At 36.2% G+C, this 25,707-nt stretch overlaps 1 protein-coding gene across 6 annotated transcripts in view; it reads left to right on the plus strand.

The window, feature by feature from the left end:
* GLRA2 (glycine receptor alpha 2) overlaps nt 1-25,707 on the plus strand; it is a 117,937-nt gene that overhangs the window by 21,150 nt on the left and 71,080 nt on the right. For 5 of the 6 annotated variants that reach the window (XM_026035314.1, XM_026035316.1, XM_026035315.1 and 2 more), the window contains exons 4-7: nt 4,647-4,870; nt 18,032-18,114; nt 19,407-19,544; nt 21,972-22,186. In XM_026035314.1, coding sequence (XP_025891099.1) covers nt 4,647-4,870; nt 18,032-18,114; nt 19,407-19,544; nt 21,972-22,186 — 660 coding nt within the window. The remainder of the gene's footprint in view (nt 1-4,646; nt 4,871-18,031; nt 18,115-19,406; nt 19,545-21,971; nt 22,187-25,707) is intronic. The other variant, XM_026035318.1, reaches the window with a different exon arrangement.

Consider the following 25,707-nt stretch of genomic DNA (forward strand, 5'->3'; position numbering starts at 1 on the left):
TGTGGAGAGTTCTCTTAGATGCTGTTCAATGGGTTGGTAATGGTTTTATTATGCTMTCACTTCTTTAATGAATGATATGACTACTTTTACCATGTATTAAAACTGTTYGGAGAGAGAGGAAGTTATCAGTTATTGTTCTACATACTTCGTTCTGAACTAGATAAAATTGTGTGGTATAATGTTGGCAGCCTTTGTGATAAAAAAAAATGAGTTCTGTTTGACTCCTAGGATTCACTTTTGCCTATTACATTTTCTTGAGGGTTATGACATAAAACTGAAAGATTGATTTAAAACACTGGATTGCAAGTCAGAAAGAGACATTCCTATCTCAGAGGACAGGTATACTTACTGAAATCATATAGATGTACTGAAGATACATTTTTGGAATATAACTTGGAAGAGCTACAGTAGGTCATTGTAAACTCTGGGAGATGAAAACTTGCTTTGAGAAGCTCTCACGGGGAAAAAAGAATATGGCAATCAGGATTGATGTCCCAGTCCTACCAAAATCAATGTCATGTTCTCATGTTCTCAATAACTTTAGCATGGGGTAGCTTCTTTTCTGTAATTGGAACTGATGGCTGGGTCAGAGTCATCCTTTTGTGAAAGGCCAGCACAYTTCCTATGCCCAATGTATTTTCCTAAAAACTACTCTCTTCTATGAGAATTAAAGCAGGATTTTGTGCTGCTTCTCTCCAATAAGATGAATTCCACACAGTCTTTATGAATTTTGTTGAGAGTTTTTCTCAAAGAGCAGGAAAAAAATGCATACATGTTTTTCTGCCTTTCTGCCTTTCATCCATGGGACAGTATTGCAATTAATTATTTTATTCTTATACATTAGAATGATGTATATTATACCAAAATATTAAAAACAGTAGACAAAAATTATGAAAAAAGACCAGATCAGAGTCAAGATAGCATCACAGGGAATTTTCTTTATTGATCCACTTCTCTTTCATTAAACTACTAACTTGCAAAGAAAGAGCAAAATCTCTTCCTGAGTCACATCACTGGATAAAAAAGTTATCCCATAAGCCGGTAAACTCTGCATCTATTTTTGGAAGCATTCACACATGGAGCATTCAGCAGAAAATTCACTGTGCAGCCTGAYTGTGGTTGCATATCACAGAGGATAAATCTACATCAGGCTGGGCAGAATCCCAAATAATTCAGATGTTCAGTGTTGCTAATGACCGGATTTTTTTAGCTATCACCTATAGAAGAATGTAAGAGGAGTCTGTACATTGACAAGCTAATGGTTAATTATAGAAATGACTATGAAGACATTATTATTGTCATTATGTCCTATAATCAATGAGTGACACAGTGGAGCAAATTCTTTTTGGTGATAAATGGACCAAACTCTAGTTGTGTTTTAGGTACCTATGTTAGCAGAAAATTTTGTCATCCTTCTTAAAATTTTAGGAGCATTAGAGGTTTGCTGTTTGAGTATGTTAGTATTTTCCCACTAGAAAAACCATAAATAAGTTTGCTACATCCTGATTTAGTGATTTATATGTATAGTTTTAATTACATCAGACAGTCCCACTGAAGCCATTGGGGCTACCTTGAATACTTTTTAACATGTGGGTGACCAACTGCTTTTCTGTTGCATGACCTTCATGACCTTGCAATACATGATTAAGCCACTGTATCCCAGTCAGGAAGTATATTTAGGGTACAGAAAAGATGCAGTTTCTCTAGCAAGCCTTTCTATGCATGTAAGACTGGCTTAGTCTGTTTGACTCAGATATCTGACTCAACACCTGGATGATTAAAGTCATTGGAGGGAAAAGTGGGAAGAAGGAGATGAGTATCAGTTCATAGAAAATAGCACTGAGGAGAGGAGTCCTCCATCCCTGCTACTTCTAGATTAGCTGCCTGCAGCCAAAAGGACCCAGAACTTTGCTGAAGCTCTTAGTAGTTACCTTGGTAGATGCAACATTGAGGTCCCTGACTTTGCCCAGTGTGAGGGGAATGGAATGATATTTTTCTCTAGATTCCTATATTACAAACTTGATATATCTGTATACTAGCTTCCTAAATCTTCAGAGAAATCTAATAAAGTTAATCAGATTACCAGTTCTTGAGAGTGTTAGTATTACCCTGATTTTTCAGCTTGAGAACAGAGGAGAGCTGATTGTTCATATGAATTGCCTTGAGCTATTGCCAGTATCAGTGTTGCAAGCTGAGATCACAACTTTATGTCCATACTTCTCTTTTAGCACAGTAGCACTGTCAGAAGGACTATGTGAAGCAGGTGTACTCATGCTCGTGTAGGAGTACAGTACTACACTCCACCCACATTGGCCATGAGGAACTTGCAAAATACACACAGCCCGAGCTCCATGTTGTCATGCTCAGAAGAACATCTTTTCTTTTTGTAAGAGAGTGACAATGCTAGCATAGGAAAAAGTAAATATAAAATTCTACACCTGATTAGGCCTCCTGGTGTAAATGTACGTTCCTCTTTGCTGCTTTTATGACAAGCAGAAGAAAAAGTAAGGACAGCTTTCGGCTGTTTGTGTTTGTATGACTATTTCTTTTGCTATCAAGCCTATAAACAAAGTCAATCAGATACAAGCTGATGTGCTATTTTGCTTCGACCAGCATTGCATGCAGAGAGAAAGCATTTCGAAGTGAATCAGTGCAGCGGGTCTGATATGTTTATAAAGATGATGAAAAAGACAGTATAAGCCTATTGGCATTATTTATGCTTTTGGTATAATGTATGTCATAAGCAAGCTCTTCTTTGAATAAGGATCTTTCAGATTGTTTTTTGTTTCCTAAATCATCAAAAGTTCATGAAGGAACATTTTTTTAAAAAAATCTCTCTAAAGCATTTGGTGATTTGACTGCTTTGTGATTTCTGTGTCATGAAAGAAAAAAATCCTTATTTCCTGTTTCAAAGAACAAATAAAGGTAGTTGTGCAGCTAGTTTTAGTACATTTATTCTACCAGCARTCTCTGATTACAGCTCCAGCATTATTTTCTGCATTAAAATTTCAGAATTAAAATKATTTTACTGTCTTTATAACTGACACTGTCCTGCATACAGGCAAACTCTTTTTCTAAGACCAAAGAATTAATGAATGTTCACAAGATGTGAAGAGAGTTTATAACTTCAGAACTCCAAGTAGCTATTTGATCTTAAGCTGTATGAAACCACACCACAGCAAAAAGTGGGTTCTGAAAAATAGATGCAGAATTACTCTTGAGACCTCTAGGTCTGTCTCTCTGTGATTAGTAGCTACTCATGTTTTGATCCACTAGCAAAAGAAAAATGATAAAGAAGGCAGCAAAATCATGTTGCTATTAAGATTGTGACACATCATCCCAAAGATTTCAAAAACATTTGTTTGGATGTTGGGTCTGTTAGAAATGTTGCGTCAGGGTAACAGCACACTTTTCATCATGAACCTACTGAATAACAATGGAAATACTGATGCTTGGAGGGGCTTATTCAACAGAACTTAAAAATTGCACAGCTTACTGCACCTTTAATGAGGGTAGTAATACTTCCTTTTCAAAGATGATAAGTTCTTTAGGAAATGCAATTGAATGTCCTAATGACACATGTCAACTCATACAATTTCCAAATTAAAAATACAATGCTGCCATTTTGATGTAATACTGCTATCACAAAAATAAATTAGAAATGTGTAAGAGTTGCACAGCTGACAAAATTATTTTGCTACCATAYTCCTTCAGATAATGTAATTTGTATAAATATTCTTGAATATTTTCCTTTTAGATGAAAAATAGGTGTATTTCTAAGAAAGCATTCACTGGACAGATAAATTTAGTAATTAAACAAATATGTAACAATAGTTACACTGGGGGAAGCACAGCTGTTATTGACTGACTGTGGAAATAYAGGATAAGGAGAACAAGCATGATCATTTTCCCACTGTCTCCAGTGGGTTTTGGATAAGACACTAAAAGCTCTTTTCATACTCCCTTTTAATAGCCAGTTCTTGGCACAGTCTTAATGTTGATTCCAAATGAACCTCTAAATAATTGCTGCCTTCCCAGTGGTGACTAACAGACCACTGAGCAGAAGAATGCAATTAAAATGATTTTAATGGGATGCAGAGAGGGAGGAGTAAATGAAGTGACATACAGAGAAAAGCGTACGGGAGACAGAACGAGGATAGAAACAAGAAATAAGAAATGTTGATTTAATTTCTTCAGTAAAAATCTGACTTTACTGGAATTAGCAAGTATATGTGAGTACATCAGAAATAATCAATTTATATATTGTAAGCAATTTATTTAAATTAGTAGTTTCATAGAATCTTCTTTGTTGTAGAAATGGTATATAGCTAACAGCAATGCTTTCTGATTTTCTAAGTACCTCTGTGTTAATCCATAACATTTGACAGGGAGTTATGTTTAATATCTCAGGTTGCAGCTAATATTTTCTTCATCATAGAAGTAGTTTCAATTTGGAAAATGTACCAGTTGCGTTTGTTTGATACTTACACTTTATTTTCAAATGACAATTCTCATGCTCAAAGGATAACAAAATTGTTTGCTATAACCCTGGCACTATACATAGTCTAAAAAAAAGCATAAGCAAAGCTAAAGTGAGGCCATTTTGGTTATTGGCTTAGTAACCTTTATACATGGCATTTCTGTAGGACTACAGAGTGAACATTTTTTTGAGACAGCAGTGGAACGACTCACGTCTGGCTTACAGTGAATATCCTGATGATTCCCTGGACCTGGATCCCTCTATGTTGGATTCTATTTGGAAGCCGGATTTATTCTTTGCCAATGAGAAGGGTGCAAACTTTCATGATGTCACAACAGACAACAAGTTGCTGAGGATTTCTAAGACTGGAAAAGTGCTGTACAGTATCAGGTAAACCTGTCTGTTTTTTGTTCTTCTTCCCTCTCCTTTCCCTTACTCCCTGTCTTTCTGCATATAACCAGAAGATAATTTACATATTTAATTTTTTGTTGTCCCATGTGAACCCTAGAAATGAGACTTAATCACATCAGCTACTCTCCTTTGCTCAGCTTTACTTTTCACAAAATAGTCTGTAAGGGGAACAGTGGTACTTCTTAATCTTGTTAGAAACTTAAGGGCGTTTAGTACTTCACTGGCATGCCTTGATAATTTTCATTAACATTACCTCAATTATTCCACAAAAAAAGCCCAGAAAATTCACTCTTCRGACTTTGTGGATTGCTGTTTCAAAGCAAAGGGGAATAGTATTTTAAATCTCTAATGGAGACCTTAAGTGAAAACATGCTTGAAATGTAATAAACTTGACATGTAAGTTCCTGGGTAATCTGATGCATCTGCCCATATTTAAAAATCACTGGAATTATAGAGTGCTTTTTTTTTTTTTTCATACTAAGTGCATTGCAGTGTGTGTCATGTGACCAGATTAGGCTGAATTTATAAATGCTTTTTGACAAAATATGATTTGTTATGACCTGGTGAAATGAGACATATGCAAAGAATCAGAATTTCATTGCAAATGCATAAATAGCATACAAAATCTGCAGTACTTCTTTGATACTCAACTTACTGTGAACCATTAGTCGTTGAGTATATGCAAAGGTATAAAAAATGATATTATTGCTCTTACAATTATTGGAAAAGTAATTACTGTGTCTTGTATGCTCCTGGGGATGATTCTTGGTTTTTGCTTTCTTGCTCTGTGGAAGGTAAACATGGTAATATCTTTCTAAACAGTTGTTTAGAGAGTTTGATCACCCACAAGGAATATTCTTTCAGATGTCCGGTTATTTCTAAGTGAAGATTCTGTTGAGACCCGTTTTTTTATCCAGCAATCACTGTTGATCACTGTTAATAAGGGCAGCCGTGTTGTCTAGGAGGTTAAAGAAACAAATAATTACCTGAAACTTCCTCTCAACTTATTATCTGTGGAAACTCCTTGATGAAACCCAGTAATACATGGATACATTAAATAGCCTGAAATTAAACATTTAGTCAGAGAGATTTCAAAACAGCATACCTGAACAGTTTGAGGAAAATAATTGGGACGAGAGGATGAAACTGGCAGTAGTAGAGTAATAAATATGCTGCCACTTACAAATACTTCTTGCTTCACCCTGGGAAAGAAATGAATGCACTTGTTCCTTTGAATGACATCAGACCCCCTCTCATTGGAGGCGGGAGTGCAGTTGGGTGCCAATCTAAATGCAGATGAATAATTTTCCTGACATTTGTCCGTGCGAGAAAAGCAGAATTTCAAGCTGTCGAATCACATTTGTAAAATTCCCACACTAAAATGCAGATTGATCTAGAGTAAGCAGTATTTCATTTGAGTATTAAGCAAAACACATTTTTATTTGTACTGCACAGCAGTAACTGAAGTTTACCTGGTGCTTCTAAAGCATGGCGTATAATTTTGAATAATTCTTTCCAGAGTACTGATTTTCGAAGTCAGAAGTAATTAGAAAAACTTGTCTCTATTCTCTAGATACTGAGCCAGATGCATCTTTGTGTTACCGGGGACTTTTAGTTGTACTGTGCTGAAACAAACAAGAATATTTTAGTCATTGGTTTCTGAACATTAAGAATGTTATAGCACTGCCATTTTCACTACTACACCATTAGCACTTAGCCTGACATAATTATATTTAACACCTAGCGTTTAGTGTGCTCTAAATTTTTAAGGTGCTTTACAAACGCATCTGAGTAGCAGTAGTGCGGGCTACTTTGTCGTATTCCTAAATTTAATAAARTAGAGGACAAGGTAATCTCCTATAAATATAAACCATATTCTGTGTAAAATGTGTCTGCAACTGCTCCCAGTAGTTACTGTGTAAGAAGCAAGGGTTTTTTGTTACATAACACCACTATTCATCTTCTTTATATATTGCACTAAAAACATAGAAATAGGCTACACAGTCGGCACAGTTGGCTTATGCTGCCACCCATCCTGAGAKGCCAATCCTGCTTTCTCAGGCAAGAATTTGGACAGTCACATGTGACCAGAGCTCGTGGGCAAGACTATACTGGAATACAACCCTTGGTGTAGGATATGGCCACTTAGATGAGTTATTGCAAGGTCAGTGAGGATCCTTTGCAATACGTTACCTCTGTCGCAGTAGTTGGCTCAGGGACTGCTTTTACCCCATGGTAATCATGAAGTGGTTTATCCTTTCAGAGAGGGATAAGCTACTTTACATTCACTGGTGACTGTAAGCATGATGTATATTTGCACTGTAGTTTACCTATCAGTAATTAGTGTGCTTATGCTTGYAGACTTCTGAATCTGTATTTAGTTCTTTGGGAGTTGTTACAGAAAATAAAGCCATCGTGGCCGATGTAGCCATCTATGAATCATATAAGCATAGGAATCTAAACCTATTCTTAGATATTTTTGCATGCTCAGATGCCTATCCTGGTATTTGTTTTCAGCTCAGATGATAGCATGCACATGCTATATAAAGTCCGAGGCAAAACATGGTCTTGAGAGAGGACTTCTGACCCTACGATATATCTGAGTGATTTAGTGATGGGTATAAGGAACAGCAGGAATGATGGATCTGTGTTGCATGAGGTCCATTTTCACAATAAAATCTCCATCATTTGAAAGAACAGTTGGACATGCACTTTTGTGGTGGAGGACAAATTCTTTTTTCAGCCCCAAAACTAATCAGCATACAGCCTGGGCCTTTAGGGACAATTGGTCTAAAATTTTCAGTATTGCAAATAGAACTAGACCCTTGGGGAAGAAATGCAATGTAATTTGTTACCATAAATATATGATATTGTCATTAATGATATTACAACTTTGAGGTACCTGTACTAGGAGAAATCAGTGACTGCAATAGTCAAATGCAGCAAACTGCTTTGCTTTAGTTAAGATCTGTTTCCATTGCCCTCTTTCAGCTGCCAAACACTCTTGAATAGCTATAACTTTTATTCTAAAGCCCTGTGCAGACAGCAATCAACAAGAGGGGTTCATTATAGCAGTGTTCAATTGGCTTACGCTGTGTGTATTTTGTATGCTGAGAAACAATAAGAGCTAAAATCTCAACCCACACAGTCACCCCCCCAGGTGTCTATGACTCATTSCTCTAAGCTTCAGCCCTTGAAAGATCTCTGCATGGATTGGATTTCATAGATGAGCTGTACACTTGGAAAGAATGGCAGTGCCATTCTGTGTGTTGATAATACGAATCCTGCTCCTGGCAGTCATATTGTGTGTGGCCCCTGAATTCTGCATTATATATATTGTTGAACTGATTTTACGTTCCAGTGGTAGAGACTGTATGTTCTCYGGCCATGTACCTCTCTGGACACTTGTGTCATCAGGAAAATATTAAAGAACCTCAAAGGAGGCTTAGTATTGTCTCCTAGCCACACATTTTTGCTATCAGATTCCCACAAACTCATTTTTAGCTGTCAGCCACCTCAGAAGATTAGCATTTACCAAAAGACTTACTTTAGTAAAACAGGGGAAAGTGGAAAAGTTCTATTTAATAAAGTGCTTTTCTTTGTTGCATGAATTATTTCCCTCTCCTGTTAATATTTTCAGTGCATCTCAGCATTATGAGTTTAAGGCATAAAGTGATCTAGATTGATTGTGGAGGCAAAAGTAAAAGGGTTAAGTTCTGTTTTTGCCTYCTGCTACAGAAACATCATGTGCTGCTAATCACATGAAAAAGGAGAGTCTGTGAAGCTGTGTCTTGAAATATGGTGCCATTGCATCCAACTAGAAAGAGTTACAATGTAGATTACTTTGCATTTTTAAAGTATACAAAGATTTTAGAAGGTGTTGCATAATTTGGCAGGAGAGCCTCTGGAATTCTAGGAAGATTTGTGCAAATTCACCAATTAACTTCCCTTTCTCCCCCTGTTTTTATGACTCCAATTATAAAATCAATAAAATATAGAGGAGGAATTGCTTAAGAAATTTCTGAAGTCTTTCACAATGCCTCTTCTATTATCCTTATTTATCTTCTCAGTGCAAGAGATATTGCAGCTATTTAGACAATTGTCCTCATTGTTTTAAATCTTGATCTAGATTTCATTGTTAAATGTTATTATGGGGTAAGGCAAAGACTGTGGGCAGATAGTATTGCTAGTGCACTATGATACTAGAAAATTAAAGCTTTTAGATTGCTCTCTATTTGTGCAGCTGTTTGGGGTGTGATTGCTGGATGCTCCATTCTACAAGTGTCTGATGGGATGAACTGGCACATCCACAAGCCCTTGCGTGCTTATGCACCCAAAAAGGGGTATTTGTGAAAACAGCAAATATGTTTGCAGTACCATCTCCTGTGACAGCTGCTTTACTCAGGAGTTTCTAAAATCARCTCTTCCGGCTGTTGCAATTGTGCTGACTGCCAGGACACTGAGTGTATGCCTCCCACCTTCCATATTTTGTGTTTTACTATGATTTGTAACAATTACCATGTATCCCATGTAAGTCATCAGAAGCAATCTTTACTACATTTATAAATCAACCCATTAGAAAACACCAACTAGCTTTTCTGAGTGAAAACTCCATCTTTCGTAGTCTCCTCTGAACCTATGTTGTTTATCCTATGGGAAGAAAATATACAGCAGACTGAGAAAATGCATAGGTAATGTGGTGCATATTACCTACCCTCCACAATACACAAGTTATATGAAAAGCTCTAAAAAGAAAAACAAACAAAAACAATCCTTTAAAAGCTAATTCAAATCCTCTGTTTACAAGCAAGAGTTTTTGGAACTTTGAGTTGTTGTATCCATGTTTCTGCTTGCAAGTGGTTGTGCATGTTTCTGCATGGAACGGAAAGGCAGGAGTGTGTGTAAGCATATGTGAGGCAGATGAGGAAGTGGCAGCAGGATTGCATCATATACAGGTACAGTCCATTTAGCACTATCTTAGGACTCTCCTGTTAAAGCCTCCTAGATAGCGTAGCTGCTGTTGGCATGGCAAGCAAAGTCAAATGTGGATTTGCTAAATTAATTTTAGGATACAGAACCTTATCAAGTAAATGATAATGCAGTTTCATTTACACCTAAAGACATTATTGCATGTAATTCTTACGCAGCACCATGCAGCTGAGCCAAATGGTGCAGGAGAAACTGTTCAGTTCTACAGTTAGGTATGAATTCTATGCTTAAATTTGATGACTTCAATTTTATATTACAATTTAATGTTGAGATTTAAGAGGATTGGGACTCTGCTAGCAGCATTGTCTTTCCATGTGACAGATTAGCAGAGGAGGGAAGGAGAAAGACTGTTATCGTGATTGACATGGCTGTTTTGCTAAGTAGGAATACTTCTCTCTGACCTCGTGCTATCATATTTACTACCCCAGCTCCTACCACAATAACACTGCTGTTCACAGGATAGGGATTTTCTTTGGGAAGCCAATCTCAATCAGCATAGCAACACTTCCATAGGAAATAATTTTTTTCTCCTTTGGAAAAATGCATACATATCTGTGTACATTGCTCTGACTTTCCAAAAGCATGAACTTTTCCAGATTARAAAAAAGTCATTTAAAAATAAGATATACTAACAAAAATAAAGCACATATCTAAAGAAAGGTTGAGTTTGAGAGTTATTATACATTACAGGCAGCAGTCTTATTATATAAGTAGTGCTAGAATCAGACTTTATTAAACTACACATGCTGTTACTAGGACATCATTAACTTACCAAATTGTGACTGCATGCTATGTGAATCCAGTGAGTTTCATAAATTCATCTTTCTACGGGCATGATTACAGTAATAACAATGATTTCAGAGCCTAAAGAATTGCAGCCTTTTGCAGGACAAGCAACCATTTTCACAATGTCTCAACCCAATGTCCTTAGCTAATCATCAGCTATCCACTTTTCCACCATTCTTTTCCTTTTCTTCTTGTTCTCCCTCCTCACCCTACTTCCTTTTTGTATGTTTTAAGAAAATAGCCTCAGGATCTTCTCATCTTCTGGGATGTCTTCGTAGCAGTATCTTGACTTGTCCCTCCCATCACCCACTTAAATTTCTCTTATTCCTTACCAATTTACGAATGCAGACTCAGAATATAGTTCTGGGTTTCTAATACACCTACTTTTATGTTGGGCCTGAAGTATTTGCTTTGCATAACAAATAGTAAAACCTACTAAATAAATAATTAAACCTAATACAGCTACTTTGTTATGCTAATAGTACAGCTCTTATAAAACCCATTGATCATTCTGCTTAAAGAAAGAATGTTTTATGTTTTAACAATGCAAAATGACTTTACAAAGAATTTAAGGAAAAGTGAGGATTTGGACATTATAACTGAAGATATTCTGCCTCATATCTTCCTGTCAGGCCATGCACCTCTCTAGCTGACATACAACTGTAGTGGCGGTGAGGTAAATACAAAGAAAACCAAAGAGTTAGTTAAAGAACAGTGCTGTCAGGAGACCAAATGGATGTAAACCGATCATAAGTTTAAACTGGAAATTATAAACTTTCTAACCATTAGCAGCTTGAATTCTTGGAACARTATCCAACAGAAACAATGAGGGGGTGGTATCATTACTTATCATTAAATGAATCTAGATCTTTTTTGAGAGTGATTAGATGATATGGCTGGGTGTCTAGATGTGATGACTACATTAGATGGATATCTAGTACTTCTCTAGTATCGTATTTCTGTTTTTCAAATAAAAAGTAAGGCTTTGTTCTAAGTAGAAAGGTGGGAAAAGTAGGTGGAACCCAATTTGTACATTAAAGTTGTTCTTGGCTGACAGGATCAAACAACAATGGCAGGTGTTTAGTTTTGGATATCTATGCAAAGAGGAGAGTTRCATATTGCTGACTATATGCAAGCCAAATACACATCTATGTACTCGGTCTCCTTATGGATAACCATAACAGCTGTCCTTCATTGCTAATGATCCATTACCTGTGCAAGGGAACAGTAAAAGGTCAGTTATGAAAAGATGCATACATGGCTGTCCTTTCTGAATGAATAGCTTAAAAAGAGCATGTTTTCCTGGAACGTGCTTTCAGGAATGGAGGTATCTTGCCAATTGCATTACAATACGCAATATGCTTGGAGCAGACACATCACCTTCCCAGAAGGAAAGCAATACCATACCAAATACTCACTAGTGCAAAGTAGGAAATTTAAGATAAAAATTAACAAAGAAAAAAGGGGAACTCTTCTACATGGAAAAGASACAGGTGTTTATGTAATTTTACTGTTACATGAAATCATACTTGAATTTAATTTCATAAATTTGCTTGAGCAATAATTGGAAAATCATTTGCTGGCAACTCATGAGCTGGCATTGTGTATCTACAGACAATGACTGCATTACAATGAGAAGTGGGATGACTGTAATGAGAAATCCACCACCCTGCTCTGTGCCAGTTCCTGATTTGCTAAGCAATACATGAAGCAAAGCAAAGCACTGAAGGGAGAGAGAACATGCTCATAAACTGAAATACATGAAACTCTGACCTTCATTTTGCATTTTACCATAGCAGAGAATGTGCCACATCATTTGTAAGCTTGACTTCAGCCTTTTCCATCTGACAATAATGAAGCTGCATACGTGACAATTATTAGGGAGGAATTACAAGATTCCTAAGAAAACAAAGGTAAAAGCAGACAGCTTGACTGTTCTGTTTAACAGGACAAAAACTGTAGACTGTGAAAACTGCCAGAATTGACATTCAAAATGATGAGTCAGGTCTCTGAAAAAATAATGATGTGGACTAAGAAACTAAAGGCCTTTAAAGAAGAATGTCACCAGTATTTCTACTTTTTTTTTTTTTTTCCTTCTGATATATGACCAATGTGTGTGCCCTTCATTCAGGCACAGATCACCTGGCAGGGGGGTGGGCTGGAAAGAMTATAAGGAGATGAGTTTCAGTCGCATCAGTTTGAATGGCATTTGCTCCTATGTCACACAATGCTGTCATGACTGCAGTGCAACTCCATCTCCTCTGCATGGGGAATGCTTTCTGCTTGTGTTTAGGTAATGTTTTTATGTTATCTCAGTAGCTGTGCAAGAAGGAGGAATTTAATAGTCTAAAAAAGAATGCTAAGAATTTCTTTGAAACTTCATCATCAGCCTGGAACTTTAAGAAAGACCTCAGAAATGAAATTAAATTTCTGATAATATCTTGAAAGCTGAAAGCTGGCAAAACTGAAAAAAAAAATCTACTCGTCTCAGCAGGCTCAACACTGTGGGTTTTGCATGCATAGGAGATTTTTTATAAAAATGGAAGGCAGCCAATGTTAACCGTGACCATGTTTGTGTTAGTTTTGTTCTACTGTTTGCAGTATAAAATTCTAAATTGTAATGTCCCAGTAGCTAAGCTGCAGGTGGGAAAAGTTTAAAAGAATGAAGAGGTAAGAATAGAAAGTGCTATTTCTAATACCATGCCCACTCATGGTGAGGCTAATAAGTGTTAGCAACTTATAAATACGAACTATAGACTAAAGTATTTAATGTTTGCTACAGATTAAGGAATACAAGAAATCCTAGTTAAAATTAGATATTCTATTTTTTACATGGATTTTATAACATATAAACTCAATTCCTTAAGAGTTTAATTTCATGCTAGAAGTTCTTTATTTTAGTTTTGCACTGTTGAACAAATAGGTTTCATGTGTAATACTGTGATATATTTTCCTAGAGTTGTGGGAATATAAAAGAAAGTAATACCAACATCTGGAGCTTCAATACAATGGTGATGAGTATTTTAATTCAAAATCTTTAAGACAAAGTAAGGTCCTGGAAATTATTCTGAAGACTAGCTGTTTACAAATATTTTACCAATTTTTCTGTATTAAAGGACCTTCATTTTTGTCTTTTTGTGTTCTTTTTTCAATATGTGTCATACAATAGACTTGCTCTTATGGACTTGATCCTCCAAAGAGAGGTAGAGGGTGGTATTTGGCAGGAATAAAAAGAGAGGGCAAYAGGAAAGGGAGAAGGAGGAGAAGACTGAATGGGAGAAGGAGGAGAAGACTGAAGGTAGACCAAGAGGCAAAGGAGATTGAGGGAGAAATTCCAAGTGCCGGCCTGCTTCCTCCTGGAAAAACACTGACACTGCAACATCAAGTGTTCAAGATTACCACCATGAGAGTTTTTTGATGTGGTGTCTTTTATCTCTCTCTTTTTTTTTTTTTTTTTTTTTTTTTTGTGTGTGTGTGTTTGTGACTGACACAGTTTTTAATGACATATTCAGACAATTTTTCCCCCTTCCCCTCACAGGAAGTCTCATCCTGGGATCTTTAATAAAAATCTCCAGGACTTCTGCCTCCCTAGATGCAAAAGTGGGAAGTACAGATCTTTAAATAATGGTGATTATGGGACTCCCAGGAACTGAACAGAAATATTGGATACTGAGCTAGGGATGGGAGAGAGATGGGCCCTACAGCACGAGTCTGAATGATTCTTACAAGGATATACTGATGAAGCTAAGGGATAATAGAGGGGGTCTTGAAAGAAATGCAGTCTGAAGAAGTTCCAGCATGGTTCTTTGCACTTTGCAAACACTTAAATGATCAGCAGATGCACCCCAGAAGGATTTACCTGATCTGTGAATGGAACCTAGTCCAAAGTTTAATATAGACAATGATGCCCTAGGATAGTTGACTTGTACTCCTGCCTCTAACTCTCTGACACAACATTTTGCAGTTATATTAATCATTTCTCTTTTGTTTTTCCTTTGAGGCAGGGCGCGGCTTGGGGAGGGGAGAGAGGAGGATGATCATGGTGGTGGCTCATTGTTCATTCTTTGTTTTCTGCATGCAGTAATTTGCATTATTCCAGGGCCTGGTTCGTCCTTGACTGTAGGTTGGGAGAGAGAGCAGGAAAGGAGAGAAGAGAGTTACTGTGCCTCTTCTGCAAAGCTGCCCACTGGCCCTGGCATTGTGCCTGGTATGCCAGGTGGTGCTGGAGTCATGCCTCTCTTCTTTTTCCTCTTGACTGTAGTCTGCTCACCTGGAAAATATACAATGTCCAACCTCAGAGCTAGCTGGGCAACCTGAGCCTTGTTAATAGTGGCAAAAGGATGTTCAGGTAACTGAAGACAAAACTAAGTCCATTGTTCCTTCTTTAGATTTCATTCAGATTGTTCATAAAACTCTTCCCAACAAAAATAGAAAAGGACTATGTTATGGCGCTACGTTATCAAATGTCTTGTTTGCGTATTTCAAATTATGCATTTCAAATGCATAAACATGTCTTAAAAATAAGCAATAAGCAGTTCTGTAGCAGTACCTTCTTTTTTTAATTAACAATTTATTCATGCAATTTGTACCAAATTATCAGGAATCTTGAATTAGCCAAGTAAGTCTGAGGCAGTTCATTTTATGAAAACTTTTTTGTCATTGGCACTATTATAGGTGATGTGGTAAATATATTTGTAGTTAGGACCGCCTCACACTTTCTAATACTGATCCTATTTGCTTATTAATGCAAATGTACAAGCAGTAACATGACACCTGGATTTGGAAATATTTGCAAGATCACATTTTTACTGAAAAAGAGTCAACTGCTATAAGTTGATCCACCACCATGGACTTCACTGTAGCTTCTTCAAACTCCAGCAGCTTAACATTTATTCTGTAGTAATCTTGTTGAAAATCAATGGATCCGCTCAGTCAGAAGCATGATGTTAGGCAGTAAGTTTTGGGTTCAACACTTGCATTATTGTTAGTAAAATTGGATTGCAGAAGCAAAGATGTCAGGTGTGAATGGCTACTCTGCTGGGATGAAAAAAAAGATAGAAGTAAAACTGTAAGTTCATGTGATCTTGAGCTGGCCTACAGTGAGTAGAAATGATTTTCCATTTTTCCAGGTGAGCAGAGAATAACTTAGTCTTTCTGAAAGACATTGTTAGGGAGAGAAAGATGTTCTTTGCTCATCTCCAGAAATAAATAAGCTAACATATCTATCTAGCCATCAGTGGAGATGGATCAATTTGTCCTTAGGAGGTTTGAAAGCTGTGTTAGGATGTATTTGCTTTCTCATGAGTTTGGTAATAGACTAAGAAAAGTAGAGCCCCATGCCCAGTAGGTCTATGTATGTAGTCAACTCCCAGATTCTCTCAGTGCTTTGGGGAGGAGAGAGGGGTGAAGGAGAGAAGAAAAAAGGACCTTGCCTGTGAAATCCAAGTAGTGGGTAGACCACACCTACTTCTATGAACATGAGAAAATGACTTGTTTTTGCAGTCTTTTGAAAACCATTTGCATAAAGTTATATTTGAAATGAATTTAAAACATCTATCCCATACTTAGAAGATGATTGAAAAGAAAGAAGGGAGCTTGGCATATCAACATTTCAGAAAAAAAGACAAGCAGTCTTTTGTTAATACTGGGGATTAGCAACTAGAATAGCTCAACCTTTAATCCAGGAAATTACCCAGTAAAATGAGACCAGTTAACATTTCTAAGTACTTAAAATATTTATAGGAGCAAGAGGCAGATTTGCAACAGTGTTTAGGTGTCTACTAGATACACTTTTTTCTCTAGGTGACCAATGTTTTTAAAAATGCTTATGCTATTTATTCTCAAAGGTTAAATAGGAGACAGATACCAAGGGGGCATTTAACTAACCAACACCATAGAGGCTGAGAAGACCACTAGATGCTTTTCTTCATCTCAGTGCACTTCACTACCACTGACAACCAGTCTCCAATTTCCTGATGTTGTCATCTTGTAACCAGAAGCTTCTGTCAATAGGAAAAGAATGTGACATTCTTTTTTCATCAAATGAGTAGGCAAAAGCACAGAGATGGTGAATGTGATTTTTGATCAGAGACCATTCTGGTTACCTAAATTGGTACCTAAAAATCATGTTCTTTTCATTAGAGTGGTTTGATTGCAGGTAAGGGCTAGAAGTTCCATTCAATGCATCACAAAAAAAAAAAAAAAAAATCAGAGGGTGAAAAATAGACTCAAAGAGCTTGAATCACCCTTATGTGCTGAGAAACATCAGCGTCATAAGGAGTACAAAGCACAAAGCACCGAAGGAGACAAAGCTTAATGAAATGTTTTTCCATATATATCACATTTGTCCGTGAAACCGTGTATTTTCTAGGTTACCAGTTGGACCATAGGTTCACTGAAGTAATTAAAAGTATATTTTTTCAGTCTAACTTCAAATCAAAAATATAGTTTTCATCCATGACCGTAAAGGGACACAGRGATTTTTGTTTTTGTGTTTTCATTATATTAACTTTTTTTTTATGCTGAAAATAATCTCAAACAATAAACATACTCATTTTATATAACTTAAAAGAACATCTTTATGCCTACTCTGTTGTTCAATAATTTGCAATGATACCATCCCACAGTCTTAGATTGTTAAGATTATTTCTTTTCTCCACATGGGAAAAAAAAAGAAGAAAGAAAAAAAAAACAGCAAAGAATAAGTCTTGAAAGAGATTTCTATAAAGTGCAAAACAGTAAACAGAACTAAAAAAAAAAAGAGATTTTTAAAAAATATTTTGATCCTGGTTTATCTGAGAAAACAATATCTGAAAAAAAAAGATAAATTTAGTTTGTACAATAATGTTCCTTTACTTTTATCTGTCTGCAGTTTTCTAGGATTCACTATTTTTTTTTTCTTTCTTTAAATTCTAAGTGATAAGAATAAAGATCAAAAATGAATCTCATTCATAACAAAAACACTATCTGTTAAAAAAACCCGAAAACTTAATGGTAGTATTTCCTTCCGTTTCTTCTCCTAAAATTATGTGTCCTAACATTATTTCAGGTTTTGTACTGTTTGGGCTTGCTGTTATACCTAAAGCGTTCATGGATACTTTAATGGGAGAGCATTTCATGCTCYTTTGCTGTTGTCTTCTCTGTCTCTCTCCTGATCAGACAATGCACCCAGGGAGCAGCTGGTTTGCTTACTCCTTTTGTCTTTGAAAGATCTTACACCTAGATAGAGCTAAGAGTGGATGAGCAGTCAAGCTTCTGAGACTTTCAGATCTGACTGTGATTCTTTAAACTTTAAATACAAAGCTGTGTATAAAAACTGCAGATTTCTAACAATAGCACTCCTTTCTTTTTCCCCTCCATTTTTAGGCTTACTTTAACCTTATCCTGTCCCATGGACTTGAAGAATTTTCCTATGGATGTACAGACATGTACAATGCAACTAGAGAGCTGTGAGTGTGCATTTACTTTACCTAGCCAAGAACAAATATTACTATAACTTTTAGGGAGTTAGGTAGTGTCTACATTGTTTTATCTGTGTAGTGAGACTTAATATCAATATGGAAGACTTGTATTTTAACTGTCCATCACCTTATAATGCCAGTCCTTGCTCTCTATGCTGCCCCAATTCCCTCCCCCACCCTCTTCCATGGAGCATTACATCTCCCATCAGCATTGCTCTTTTTCTGGCTTAAAATCCAGCACATCAGTGCTGTACAGGGGAAAATAAATCTCAGGAAAGTAAGAACGAGTATGTAATTAAAGATGAGCTATGTCAGATCTAGAGATGCTTAAAAATGCAAGCCACAAACTCAATGAAACACAGGCTCTTCTGACTTTATCTGCACTAGTAGTTTAAGCATAGCCAAGGCATGGGCTTGGGTACTGGCACAGTCCTCTTAACCATGTAATTGTTAGAGCACTCTTTGGACTTGTACCAAGTCACAGTCAAACAAAACCCAGGCTTAGCTCAGATGATAACATGAGCCTCGGATCATTCTCAATAGGCGGTGCATACTGTATCAATTGTTTTATTTGTTTGTTTGATTGTTTGTTTTGTTTTGGTGAAAGGAGATGGAAGGAAAGTTGTTTGTTTGGGKTTTTTTCTCCCTTTTTTGGAAGGGGAAGGAAGAATGGGTTTAGCTATGTGAATGTGAGCTGCCGGTTGTCACTTGCCTCTTTAAGTCACAGTCTCTTCAAGTTACTCATAAAGATGCAGCCATTGCAGTCAAAAAGAGAACACCCGATGGCTTTGGTGAGACAAATCCTCTGTGTTTCTGCTTCTTAACTCTCAACAGCAGGGTCACAGGTCTACAAAAGCTGCAGTTTCCTTTTAAGCAAGGATCCAGCATTGTGTAGTCTAGGAATCTTCATTTTGCTGGAGCCTACAAAATACATTATCAAAGTATTATGAAAAAGCATAATACAAGCTGATACATACACAGAGTGAAATGCCATTTCAGTTGTAAACAGCATCTTTTATGGACCAGCAAAAGTAATTTTTAGAAATAGACCAAGACAGTATTTCAGAAAACAATTATGTTAAGCATTTTTTTCTCACAATGTAAGAATAGCACAGTAATAGTAATTAGAAATTAATAGCAATAAAATAGTTGGATGGTTTGAGGATATAACTGAGGTAACATTTTTTGTGGTAAGAGACATTTCTTAAACTTGCTAATATTTTTTTTTCATATTTTGCAGTCTCCTAACCAACTAACAATCTCTGATTATTTTATCCTAGTTGGCTATACTATGAATGATCTGATATTTGAGTGGCTAAGYGATGGCCCTGTGCAAGTTGCAGAAGGTTTAACTTTGCCCCAGTTTATTCTGAAGGAAGATAAAGAGCTCGGTTATTGCACAAAACATTACAACACTGGTGAGCATTATTCTAATTTTTCTATTAATAATTGCATCTAACAGTATCTGCAAATACTATGTAAAGAGATAAAATTGATGAAATGAAAGCAAAGTATTTTGAAATTAACATTTGATTGTTTTTTTAAATCTGAATGAAAAAAAAAGATCCTCTATTTTTTCTTGCCTTTTTAGAATTTTTGGTTCCAAACATCATTTAATTTCATTTTAAAAGATTCTAATTGATTTTAAAATGCAAGATTTAAAGAAAATATTTCCTTAAAATGAAACATTTTTCTCAAAATGAATCTTTTTAACTATTAATTCATCAGTTTTAAAATACTGACTTTTAGAACCTGAGGTATTCAAAGTGCTGCTGAGAAAAATTATCAAAATTTTGACAGTTTTTATGTGTTATCTAATTTGTGAGATATAGTATTTGAAAATATATTGCTTTCATTGATCATTTGAAGAGTTTATAAATATAAAATTTTGAGAAATTAAATGTTTGCTTAAGAATGTATTCTTTATCCCTTACTTGTTATTTAAAAAGTGAAAATGTCTTTTCTATCTTTAACTTTACAGAACAGAAAAAGCTATTTTAAAATTTGGATTTAGCTGCTTGGAGTCTATTTAATAGGGACAGCATTTAGGTATTTTTATGAACGGTTTGCTGGGTGTTTCTTGAGATTAAACGTAATCCTTCTAATCTAAAAGAGCTTTTTCATCATTTCAGCATAAGAGCCAGTCTGGTTGCATTAACTACATTTGTTTCATTCTGTGAAATAACATAACATAAGAGACTCTCCCTTGGTCAAAAATAAAGTCACATTCATTTCTTATGAGAGGATTTTTTTTTCTTTTTTAATTTTTATAACTGCTATTCCTCATTTTGGGGCCCAAATTGATAGTGAAGCAAAATGTTGTGATGCTCTGCTGTGCAAAGGGGGACTTCTGTGACTTCCCATTTTTTTTCGCACTCAAAGGCAATAATAACACACAAAGAGACACACTTGTAATTTCATGGAATCAAAGAATCACGGAATGGTTGAGGTTGGACGGGACATCTAAAGACCATCTAGTCCAACCCTCCTGCTCCAGCAGGAATACCCAGAGCACAGGGCACAGGGCGGCATCCGGGCGGGTTTGGAAGATCTCCAGAGAAGGAGACTCCACAACCTCCCTGGGCAGCCTGTTTCAGGACCTGTTCTTCACAGGAAAGAAATTCTTCCTCACCTGGAGATGGAACTGCCTGTGTTTCAACTTATACTCATTACCCCTTGTCCTGTCACTGGCCACCACTGAGAAGAGTTTGGCCCTTTCCTCCYTACATTCCCCCTTCATGTACTTATACATACTAATCAGATCCCCTCTCAACTTTCTCTTCTCCAGGCTAAACAGGCCCAGCTCGCTTAGTCTTTCCTCATAAATACATGCTCCAGTCCCTTAATCATCTTTGGTGCTCTCTGCTGGACCCTCTCTAGAAGCTCCACAACCCATTGTACTGMGGAGCCCAGAACAGCACATAATATTCCAGTAATTTGGCTGATAGTTTAGCCATTTGCAGCTTGTCATCTAGCTGAACAAAATTAATAAGTTCTTCGGCCTCCTTGCCAGACTATCTGTATTTGCCCAACAAATACAAGTCCGACTTCTCTAAAACAATTAGTTTGACCTCGCAAGTATGAGTTAATGTACACAGGTTATTCTGCCTTTAGCAAGGTCCTCCAGAGAGCAGCACAAGCTGACTGGATTAGCAGCTGATGAGCTGTTCCAGCTTGGGATGCTGCAACACCCACTGCATGACTAGCTCAAGTGTTAGGAGAGCTTAAACTTCTGTGCTCCTCTAACCGCATCGAGAAGGTATTTATTGTTTAAAAATTACTTAACATACACAAGAGTTTTGTGGATTTATTGGACCTAGACTCTTGGCAAAACTCAAAGTAAGCTTTGAGCCGATACTGCTGGAAAAAGTAATCCATGGGCACAGGTAAATGACATAATCAGAATGAAACAGTGTGTAATCTACCTCAGGACCATAAGACTGATGTTTTATAGCTTGTCTATGTAATTAGATGTTTGTCCAATCTTGTGCAACTAAAAGAGCAAAATGTTTTCATCTTTTAATACTAACCATTGTATTAGCTAGTGTAAAATCTTATAAAATTTTGGGAAAAAAAATGTTTTCTGAGACGAAACAACTGTGCTACTATTCATTTTCTCAACTGATTTGAAGAACTGGGCACTTTAAGGGCCATTTTAAGATTTCTGTGGGAATATCGTGTGGTTGTCTCTCAAGATAGAGTGCAAGAAAGGGATGACTCATATCTGTATATCCAGGACCTGTTTTTAGTGCTAGGTTAGAAAAGAGGTCAGGCAGCTAACTTTTGTTCAGGAAATAAGATAAAAATGTGCAAAAAGCATTTATGAAAGTAATTTCATGTTCTAGGAAAGTTTACATGCATTGAAGTCAAGTTTCATTTGGAACGTCAGATGGGATACTATTTAATCCAGATGTACATTCCTAGCCTGCTGATTGTCATTTTGTCCTGGGTTTCTTTCTGGATCAACATGGATGCTGCTCCAGCTAGAGTTGCACTGGGTATCACAACAGTTTTGACAATGACCACTCAAAGTTCAGGATCCAGAGCTTCCCTCCCAAAAGTAAGAAAGTCATTTTATATCACTCGTTTGTTATTGACAAGAAATATTTGTACTGCTTTTGATGTTTCTGAAAGATCTGAGTAAACATACATCTGACAAGAATACCTGATAAACTGGTATGAGTGAGATGTTAAATTGTTGTAAAACCCTTGTGTTTGAGTTGAGGAGGATTTATGTTGGTTTACGGAAGGGCCTGAGGGTTCAAAGTTATGGATTTAGAACTAGTTTGGACACTTGTGCTTCAGAATTTTAGAAGCCAGAGTTTCTAAGGTTTTTATGTTCCTGACTGGATTTCTGAAGTCACTTTCATGAAAATAAGTTTTGAATCTGATTGGGTCCTTTATATSTGTCTTTTCTGGATGGGTAGGCTCCAAAATATCTTGACACAGATATTGCACTTACTACCCTTATTCTACTGTATATTATAGGTATATGTATATATATATGTAYATATAGTATCTGGCTATTTATATGAACACCTGAGTGAAAGATATCTCTGGAGAAATTTTCAGTGACTTACATCTTTCCCTATGTCTATGAGTGCCAATGTCTTTCTCTACTTCCTGGCAGAATTAGTCTGGATTCTAATTCAAGTGTAGTTCCCAATCCTCCATCCTGTCTACCCACATATGGCATCTCTCTCTTGAATTTTGTGTGCTTTTTAAACCATAGACCTAMCTTAGATGGGATCACAGACTGCAGACTATATTGTTTACTTGGGTTGACAGCTCTTCTCAGCGGGGGCACAAACTTGCTTATTCTTCTGGTAGCATTCCAAGACAGATCCATATTTTCATGTGCATGCTCAGGTTTTTTACAATTTCCTAGAAAAGRATTCAGAAGCAAATCAGTTCATTAYAGTGTAAGGGGTCATGAGGTATGTTCCTCCTCTTTGCAGCATCACAAGGACTGGAATCATAAAACTTCRCTGACAACAGTGAAATTGAAATCACAAATACTGTGTGTTTGCATAATCAGGGTCCTTTCTGGAAAGCACTCTGATTTTATTCTACAGTATCACACTTAGTTTCAATCCAAATACTCTTTTTTTTTTTTTTTTTTCAAATGGCATGTAAATAGGATATCTTAAAAAAACTTCATGGATTGTATTACTCTTCTGTTGGTAATGACACTTTAAAATTGGATGAATACAACATTTGTTTCGGTTCCACTTTTTCACTTCTAGATGTATATGTATGCAAAATTTAAAGATAAAAATCCTTCATATATTAATTCAGAATTTCAAATGGAAAATATCTTAACATTGGTGCAGACAATTCAGTCAGTATTGCCAACTGAACACTCTGAATATAAAGTTATATTAGAGATAATTTTGACAAGAAGTATACAGACTCTCTAGGTAGTAAGTTACCAAAGTTACCAAAGATTACATTAATGGTGCAATACTATTGCATGCTGATAAATTCCAAGTTTGTTCCAAATTAATTGGCTTGAAGATTAAAGGTAATAAAATCACCATAGTGTGGATTTACATCCACATTTCCAAAAGGGCCAACATAGCCTACCAAGATSTCCTGCAGTTTTGAAGTGTCTAAAATGCTAACACTTCCTCAAAARTAAAATTCATCATATGCATTTGATTCATTTGAAACATTTCTCCTCTTTGTATTCTACCTTATAGAATACCTTTATATACCTTGTGCAAGTACAGAAGTATGTGTGTACTTGCTGGGTAAGTTTCTGGGTGTATATTGAGTAGAAGGATTGGGAAGATCCAGAATATGCTGACTGTGGCAATTTGCTTATTGAAGAAATTCTTCTCCCCGCTCTGGAGATTCTGGAGGACAGTGWAGCTCTGGCCCCATTCTATCCAATATGTGCTGCTGGGCTTCTTTGCCAGAAACTGGCGCTAAGGAAATGTATCTCACCAAAGAATCCAGCACACATTTCAGGTTACTCCTGCCTGTTACAGTTCCACTCCGTGAATTCAGCTGAGTTGTTCTGTACAGCTGTCATCTCTGTATATAAGAATATCTTCACTGGGACTTAGAAAGTACCGTAAGTGACCTAAAAATGTGATTCTTAGAAGATGCTGGCATATGTACCAGTTGGCTCATATTTTAGATGGCTCAAGTGCCTGAATGTTTGCAAACCCATTTCCCATTACCAGTGAGACATTCTATAAGAAGAAATGGGTTTTTATTGCAGTTAAAGGTGCATAAGTATTTCAAAACCCCATGTGCAACTTAATATGAAAATTGTATTTCTTATCTGTGCAGCTGAAATGCACCTAGAAATAAAAGTATGAAAAGAATTGAATGAAATCAGTATTAGAGCTGAACTTCCCAAAAGGCTCTTTAAAAGTAGTGTTTTTCAAAATCTTGTCTATATATTGTCAAGATACAGGAAGTTAGGCTGTCAATAGAATATCCRTTTTAAAAATTGCTTCAAGCATGAATATCTAACAGAATAAAAGAAGACAGAAGCATTATTTTTGCAACAGCTCTGAAAGAAAAGATGTAACCTTAATGTGTAAAAGCACCCCAGATTTGAATACAACATTTGTTTTTCTATCCTTTTTTATTAAATTGTAGCTTCCCTCATTGTGCATGTGTATTCTTATTAATACATATTTAAAAAACTTTATTTGAATCATTGTTGTTAGTTTTTTTTCTCTGTTTTATAAAGGCTTGTCACAAAAAATATTTAATATTAAAACTTTAATGACAATTTAGTTAAAAAGGAAAAGAAGAAAATGCACTTTAAGAGATTCATAGGTAAGGTTTTCCATTCGCTTCCCAAATTATTGTCTAAATGATGAAAAATACTACTATATAGAAGTAGTTACACACATATTGTTCTCATCCCAATTGTTCTTCTACATATTAATAAGTAATATTAAATTTGATGCATATTTTTCATAATGGTAGGGCATGGCAGACTTTAGGTATTCAACTATTGAAAATTAAGCATGAGCCTGAGGCTCCCAGCAAAGCAAGGCAAGAGAGAAAAAGAGAAGAGAAGGAAAAAAAAAGAAATTAATTCCAGCTGAGGCTTGTTTTTGCTGCATGTAAGTGAATCATTTAAAAAGCTTCTTCCAAACAAAAGATAATTATTTGTTTTTGTTTTATTATTACTTCTGTGGAATTCTTATCTTTAGAGTGTATGAAAATGCTGGGTAAAAATTTAGGGTGAAATTCTGATAAGAGTAGCACAGTATTTAAAGACATCGATAGCATCTTCTTAAATAAAGTTGAATTTTGGTTACAGAAAGTAGCTATAAATCGCGGCAGGCTTTCCCATGGGAGATCCTAACGAAGCTACTTTTCCAGGAGGCAAAATCTACAGTAYCTGTTTCAGAACTCAGACAGAATCTATTGCTCTACAGTTTGACAAAATTAGAGCAATACTAAGTCCTGCTTCCTCCATGGAGATAAAATAATGATTTTCTACATAGCGAATAACAGCAGAGAAATACTGTGCCTTTTTGGGAAGTGACAAAGTAATATTGTGTTTGTTCCAGCAGACTGGTGAAGGATGCTGCGACCATATGTCACCTT

Source organism: Nothoprocta perdicaria, unplaced genomic scaffold (genome assembly GCF_003342845.1).
Source record: "Nothoprocta perdicaria isolate Ctin4 unplaced genomic scaffold, notPer1 scaffold_158, whole genome shotgun sequence".
NCBI lineage: Eukaryota > Metazoa > Chordata > Aves > Tinamiformes > Tinamidae > Nothoprocta > Nothoprocta perdicaria.